This window comes from Nyctibius grandis, chromosome 7 (assembly GCF_013368605.1).
Source record: "Nyctibius grandis isolate bNycGra1 chromosome 7, bNycGra1.pri, whole genome shotgun sequence".
NCBI classification, from domain to species: domain Eukaryota; kingdom Metazoa; phylum Chordata; class Aves; order Nyctibiiformes; family Nyctibiidae; genus Nyctibius; species Nyctibius grandis.
The window spans coordinates 58,748,236-58,755,639 of record NC_090664.1 but is presented as its reverse complement, the minus strand read 5'-3'; the positions used below and the strand labels follow the sequence as shown (position 1 = coordinate 58,755,639).

Here is a 7,404-nt window from a genome sequence, read left to right as displayed (position 1 = left end):
ATGCCACCGCCGCTGCTGCTGGTGCTGGTGCTGGGGCTGGCCGGGGCCACCACGCCGGTGCCAGAGCTGGCCGGGGCCACCACACCGGTGCTGGATGGCTCCACGCTGGCCTTGCCTGGCTCCGTCCCGCCGTCCCCGCCGGGGCCCGGGCTCGTGAGCTACGAGGACGCCATCGCGGCGGCCGTGGAGCTGCTCAACGCCAGGGCCGTGGGGCCCTACGTCCTGCGGCTGCGGGACGCCCAGCCCCGGCCGGGATGGGTGAGTGCTGAGCTCCTCCAGCCCCAGGGCTGGATGTGGCCCATCTCCAGGCTGGATCTGACCCCCATGGGGATGGAGCCCACCCAACCTGGAGCTGGGTCTGACACATCTCTGGGCTAGATGTGGACCATCTCCGGGCTGGATGTGGACCATCTCTGGGCTGTGTGTGGACCATCTCCAGGCTGGGTGTGGACCATCTCCAGGCTGGATGTGGCCCCTCTCAGGGCTGGATGTGGCCCATCTTGGGGCTGGATCTAACCCCTATGGGGATGGAGCTCACCCAACCTGGAGCTGGGTCTGACCCACCTCCGGGCTGGATGCCACCACTCTTGGGGCTGGATGCCACCACTCTCGGGGCTGGCTGTGGCCCCTCTCGGGGCTGGCTGTGGCCCGTCTCGGGGCTGGCTGTTGGGGACAGCGGTGCTGTGGCCCCCTGACGGGTCCTGTCCCCTCCCGCAGCCCGGGGACCTGCAGCAGCGGCAGGAGCTGAGCTTCACCGTGGAGGAGACCTCGTGCCGGGCCCCGGGAACGGCCACCACCGCCTGCAAGAGCCGCTGGCTCGGGGTGAGGCTTCATCTGGGCACCGAGGAGTGGCCGATGGGGACACTGAGGCACGGGGAGGGGGGTCTGGGGGCTCCTGTCACCGTGTCCCCCCTCGGTGTCCCCGCAGGCGGTGAGCTGGTGCCGGGGCTTCGCCTTCCTGGAGCAGCAGCAGCCCACGGTTGAGCTCTCCTGCGAGACGCTGCCCGCCGGGGTACGAAGGTGGCACCGTCCCCACCGTGTCCCCTCCCCTGGGGACCCCCCAGCCGTGTCCCCAAGGGCTGACACCCCTGTTTGTCCCCCCAGCTGGGCCGCCCGCGCCCGTCCCGGCTCCCGGTGTGGTTGGCCAAGGTCAAGGAGCGGCTCCGGGGCTTCTTCCGCTGCGGCCGCGTCTGGATCCGCGACAGGATCAACCTCAGACCCCCCCAGCCCTGAGCGGGTGACGCTGTGTCCCCCCCATGTCCCCCCCCATGTCCCCCCCATGTCCCCCCTGCCCGGGCGCTCTTCTTCCCAATAAATGTCCCTGCAACGCTCCCGGTGTCACCCTGTGGGTCCCTGCGCCGCCCTGTCCCCCCCCGTGCCCCCCTGGATGGTCCCCAAGGGTCTGGGGTCCCACAACCCCCCCCCCCCCCAGTGCCCAGCCAAGGGGCTCCCAGGGCTGGGGACACCCCAGGAGCGGGGCCGTGTCCCCAAGGGACCAGGCGTGTCACCAGGCACGCGGGACATGTCCCAGCGGTGGCTCAGGACCCCCCAACCCCGTGTCCACCCCCAATAACGGCCGCTCTGTGGGTTGGGGCCCGGTGTTTCCACCCTGGGGGGGGTCCCCAACCTCTCCTGGGGGGGGACAAAAGGGGACCCCGAGTGCCACCGCTTGGGGACACCGCCGGGTCCCCCGTGGGGACATGGAGGGGACACCAGAGCCTGTGCATGGGGGGGGTTTAGGGGTGCGGGGTGGGATGGAGGCGGTGCTCCCCCCTGGGCTGGCTCCTGGCACCCGGTGATGGGTGCCAGCTCTCCCTGGTGGGTGCCACCACCCTGTCCCTGTCCCTGTCCCCGCAGGACACCCACCCCCCTCCCCATGCGCCTCAGTTCCCCCCCCGGGAAGCATCGAGGAGCCTGGCTCACGCACACTGGCCACCACTGGCCCCCGCTGGCCACCACTGGCCCTTTATTGGCTCAGCCCAGGCCCACGGAGCCGCTGGCCCGGACTTTGAAGTGGATTCGGGGTCGGAAGCGCCGGATCCTGCTCAGGAAGCGCCCGAAGCGTCCCCGCTGCACCAGCACGGGCTGGGGGACACGGGGGTCACCGGGGGGACGGGACCCCACCCGGGACCCCACACCCAGCACCCTGCACCCAGGACCCAACATCCAGCACCCTGCGCCCCAGACCCCACCCAGGACCCCACACCCGGGACCCTGCACCCCAGACCCCACCCGGGACCCCACACCCAGGACCCTGCACCCCAGACCCCACCCGGGACCCCACACCCAGGACCCTGCACCCCAGACCCCACACTCAGCACCCTGGACCTCCCCCAGGACCCCACACCCAGCACCCTGCACCCAGGACCCCACACCCGGGACCCTGCACCCCAGACCCCACCCGGGACCCCACAGCCGGGACCCTGCGCCCCAGACCCCACCCAGGACCCCACACCCAGCACCCTGCACCCAGGACCCCACATCCAGCACCCTGTGCCCCAGACCCCACCCAGGACCCCACACCCGGGACCCTGCACCCCAGACCCCACCCGAGACCCCACAGCCGGGACCCTGCGCCCCAGACCCCACCCAGGACCCCACACCCAGCACCCTGCACCCAGGACCCCACACCCGGGACCCTGCGCCCCAGACCCCACCCAGGACCCCACACCAGGGACCTTGCACCCCAGACCCCACCCGGGACCCCACACCCAGGACCCTGCACCCCAGACCCCACACTCAGCACCCAGGACCCCACCCGGGACCCCACACCCGGGACCCTGCACCCAGGACCCCACATCCAGCACCCTGCGCCCCAGACCCCACCCAGGACCCCACACCCAGCACCCTGCACCCCAAACCCCACCCAGGACCCCACACCCAGGACCCTGCACCCAGGACCCCACCCGGGACCCCACACCCAGGACCCTACACCCCAGACCCCACACTCAGCACCCTGGACCTCCCCCAGGACCCCACACCCAGCACCCAGGACCCCACCTGGGACCCCACCCGGGTCCCTGCACCCAGGACCCTACAGGACCCCCCACCCTGCCACCCCACACCCCACGGGTGCCCCAGGACCCACCACCCCACCCTCCACCGCCCACGGGGCTGGGAGCCACCATGGTGGGACGGAGCCATCGGGGTGTTCCTTTTAGGGACAGCTATGGGGCAGGAGGAAGGACACCGACCCCCGACCCCCCCCCATGGGTGCTGGGGGGTGGGTGGGTGCTGGGGGGGTGGGTGCTGCCCCCCCAGACCCCCCAACTCACGTCGGAGGAGGCGTCGGTGCAGCGCAGGTCGATCTCGGGGGAGCTCTGCAGGAGCTGCACGGGCCCCGAGCACTCCTTGATCACCTGGGTGGGGGGGGACAATGACACGCGGTGTCACCCTGGGGACCCCACGCGAGGCCACCCAGGCCCCCCCATGTCCCCCCACCCACCCCGTTCTCCCTGAAGTCGCAGTCGTCGGGGTTCAGGCGGGCGCTCGGGGCGCACTCGGTCTCCATCATGGTGAAGTTGAGTCCCCGCAGCGCGCTCAGCTCGACGCCCTGCGGGGTCACGGGTGGGGGGTCACGAGTGGGTGGGTGGGGGGGAGAAAAATGGGGTCAGGAGTGGGTGGGGGTCATGGGTGGGGTGTCACGAGGCGGGGGGGGTCACAATCACCAAGGTGGGTTGGTGCAGAGTGGGGGGGGCACGATTGGGGTTATCACGAGTGGAGGATGAGGAGTGAGTGGGTGGGGGGGTCATGAGTGGGTGGGGGTAAGGAGTAGGGGGGTCACGAGTGGGTGGGGGGGTCAGGAGTGGGGTGATACTCACCTGGGTGGGCTCAGGGGTTGGTGCTGAGCAGCCTGAGTTGGGTGTGATGAGTGTGGGGGGGGTGTCACGAGTGGGGTGTCATGAGTTGGGGGGTCATGAGTGGAGGGTCACGAGTGGGTGGGGGTAAGGAGTGGGGGGATCAGGAGTGGAGAGGGGTCACGAGTGGGGGGTCATGAGTGGGGGGGTCAGGAGTGGGTGGGGGTCAGGAGTGGGGAGGGGGGTCAGGAGTGGGGGATCATGAGCAGGGGGGGATCAGGAGCGGGATGGGGTCATGAGTGGGGTTTCACGAGTGGGGGGGTCAGGAGTGGGGTGGGGTCATGAGTGGGTGGGGGTCAGGAGTGGGGTGACACTCAACTGGGTGGACTCGAGGGCTTGGCACTGAGCAGCCTGAGTCCGGGTGTCACGAGTGGGGTGTCACGGGTGGGGTGTCACGGGTGGGGGGGTCATGGGTGGGGGGACTCACCGGGGCGGGCTCGGGGTCGGCGCTGAGCAGCCTGAAGGCGTTCTGCACCTCGGGGCGCTGGTTGAAGGAGTCGACGGCCTGAGCCAGCGCCTGGGTGTAGGCGAGGGGGGCTGGGGCGGGGAGGGCGCAGGCCCCCCCCAGCACCGCCAGCACCAGCGCCCAGGCCCGCGCCATCCTTGTCCCCACGGCCACCCCCGGGGCCCCTTTTATCCCCCACCCAGGAGAGGTTGGGGAACACCCCGGGGCTCGGCTCCCCCCTCCGGAAACACCCGGCCCCAGCCCACAGAGCGGCCGTTATTGGGGGGGGACACGGGGGTGGGGGGGACACGGGGGTGGGGGGGTCCTGAGCCACCGCTGGGACGCGTCCCGCGTGTCTGGTGACACGCCTGGTGCCCCTCGGGGACACGGCCCCGCTCCTGGGGTGTCCCCAGCCCTGGGAGCCCCTTGGCTGGGCACTGAGGGGGGGGTTGTGGGACCCCAGACCCTTGGGGACCGTCCAGGGGGGCGCAGGGGGGGACGGGGTGGTGCAGGGACCCGCAGGGACCGTGGTGACACCCTGGGTTTGCCCCATCGCTGTTGCCCATGGCCGGGGGGTGCCCTGTCGCCCCCCAACCCCTGTCACCCCACACACGCACACGCACGACCCCGAAATATCTTTATTCCAGCTCCGTTGGGGACAGGGAGCGGCGGGATGTCCCCGGGTGGGACGTGCCGGCGGGGGGCCGGGGACGCGGGGGTGACGATGGGTGACCCGGGCTGGTGCCTCGCGGGGTGCTGGGGGCACGGGGCTGGGGGGAGAAATAAGGGTGGGCATCACCCCACAGCCAAAAAATGTCCCCAGAGTGTGTGGGGGGACACACGTCCCCAGTGCTGTCACCCTGTGGGGGACCGGGGACACGGGGGACAGGGTGTGGGGTGATGCTGATGGAGGAGGGACCCCGGGGTGGGGGAGTGTGGGGTTGGCCCCCCCCCAAAATGGGGGCAGCACCGCCAGCTCCTCAGGGCCTCATCCTGGCACTGGCCTCAGTCCCCCACTGCGCCCCGTGGCGCCTTGGGGACCAGAGGGACCCCCGGGAGCCTGTGCCACCCGTGGGGTCCCCGTGGGGTGACAGGGACCCCCCCCAGGATCGTTGGCCTGTTGCAGGGGTGGAGGGGACAGGAGGGGACAGGAGGGGACAGGAGGGGACATCCCCAGGGTCCCACAGGACCACCGGAGCCGGGGCTGCAGCCGTGACCCTGGGCTGGCCTCAGGGGGGGTCCCCGTGGCCCAATGTCCCCGTCCCACCGGGTGACAGCCCCGGTGGCACCGCTGAGGCCGGGGGGTGTCATGGGGGATGTCCCTAGCCCCGCTGCCCCCCGTGTCACCCCCCAGGACGGGGACGCGGAGCCCTCACCGCCTCCCGGCTGCACTCCACCATCGACAGCGGCACGTCGGGCAGGAAGGTGAAGACGGAGACCTGGGCCGAGCACCGCCGCGCCTGGGGGACGGGGTCACCCTCAGCGCCTCGGGGACACCCCTCTGTCCCCCTCTGGGTTGTGGGGGGGACACTTACCCTGCCCGGCCGCGCTCGGCAGGCGGCACCGCGGCCCTCGGGGGGGGCTTTGGGGCAGGGGGGCGGCCGGGCCGTGAAGTTGATGCTGAAATGGGTTCCCCAGTCGAAGGTCTGTGGGGGGGGAAAGGGATGGAGGTGACAAAAGGGACCCCAAGGGATGGGTGCCCGTGGTGGGGGGCACCCACCGCCTCGCCCACCCTGCTCCTACCGTCCTGGCGACTCCCAGCACCTTGAGCAGCTTCAGCTCCTGCCCGTGGGTCTCCAGCACGGAGCGGACGAGGTCGCGGGGAGCCGGCGGTGGCCCCGGTGGCACCGCGGCGCCTGCAGCCAGCAGCACGGCTCCCAGCACCAGCGCCATGGGGCCGGGGATGGTGGGGGGCGAGGGAGAGGGGATCGGGTCTGGGATCGGGTCTGGAGTCGGGAATTGGCTCCGGAATCGGCTCAGGAATCAGGAATCTGCTCCAGAATTGGCTCTGGAGTCAGGAATCTGCTCTGGAATCTGCTCCAGAATCGGGAATTGGCTCCAGAATCTGCTCAGGAATTGGGAATCAGCTCCGGAGTCGGGAATCTGCTCCAGAATCGGCTCCGGAGTCAGGAATCTGTTGCGTAATCGGCTCCGGAATGGGGAATCGGCTCCAGAAGGGGGAATCTGCACTGGAATCTGCTCTGGAGTCAGGAATTGGCTCTGGAATAGACTCAGGAATCAGGAATCAGCTCCAGAATTGGCTCCAGAGTCAAGAGTCAACTCTGGAATAGGCTCAGGAATCAGGAATCTGCTCCAGAGTTGGGAATCGGCTCTGGCATCTGCTCCAGAATAAGGATTTGGCTTTGGAATCGGCTCCAGAATCAGGAATTGGCTCCAGAATCCGCTCCAGAATTGGCTCCAGAGTCAGGAATCGGCTCCGGAATTGGCTAAGGAAGAGGGAATCTGCTCCAGAATCTGGAATCAGCTCCAGAATTGGCTCCAGAATCTGGAATCGGCTCCAGAGTCAGGAATCAGCTCCGGAATTGGCTCAGGAATCGGGAATCGGCTCCAGAATTGGCTCCAGAGTCAGGAATTGGCTCCGGAATCGGATCCAGAATCGGGAATCAGCTCCAGAATCAGGAACTGGCTCCAGAATCCACTCCAGAATCAGCTCCGGAGTCAAGAATAGGCTCTGGAATTGGCTCAGGAATCAGGAATCGGCTCCAGAATCTGGAATCAGCTCTGGAATCGGCTCCGGAGTCAGGAATCGGCTCTGGAGTCGGGAATCAGCTCCACACCAGCCCCCGGCTCAGCTCGGGGCCCCCCGGCTCATCCGGCCTCTCCTCCAGGCCCAGCCCGGGCCCCTCGGGCGCGGCGGGGAAGGCATCAGGTTCCCGGTGTTTCCCTTGGCTCAGGGCCGGAGGCTCGGCCAGGCCCGTCCCCCTCCGCGGCCCCTTCGCTTCGGGACAGGACGACCGAGGCCCCCGAGATCCCCATCCCCATTCCTACAGGAGCCCCTTCCCCTCTCCCTCTTATTTTTCCCACCTTTGGGTTTTTTTTTAACTCCCTCTCACCCCGCTCCGAGCTCAGCCACGGAGCTCA

At 69.3% G+C, this 7,404-nt stretch overlaps 2 protein-coding genes across 2 annotated transcripts; one reads left to right on the top strand and one right to left on the bottom strand.

Moving 5' to 3' along the window:
• On the top strand, positions 1 to 1,233 carry LOC137666053 (cathelicidin-B1-like). The gene is made up of 4 exons (XM_068405633.1): positions 1 to 258; positions 718 to 822; positions 929 to 1,012; positions 1,105 to 1,233. The coding sequence occupies exons 1-4, from the start codon at positions 1 to 3 to the stop codon at positions 1,231 to 1,233; spliced, it is 576 nt and encodes a 191-aa protein (XP_068261734.1).
• Positions 1,234 to 1,974: 741 nt separating this feature from the next.
• Positions 1,975 to 4,458, bottom strand: LOC137665444 (cathelicidin-2-like). Its single transcript, XM_068404428.1, has 4 exons — positions 4,285 to 4,458; positions 3,446 to 3,553; positions 3,276 to 3,359; positions 1,975 to 2,085 (listed from the first exon to the last, which is right to left on the bottom strand). Exons 1-4 carry the CDS (start codon positions 4,456 to 4,458, stop codon positions 1,975 to 1,977), a joined length of 477 nt encoding a protein of 158 aa, XP_068260529.1.
• Between the last annotated feature and the right edge of the window lie 2,946 nt (positions 4,459 to 7,404).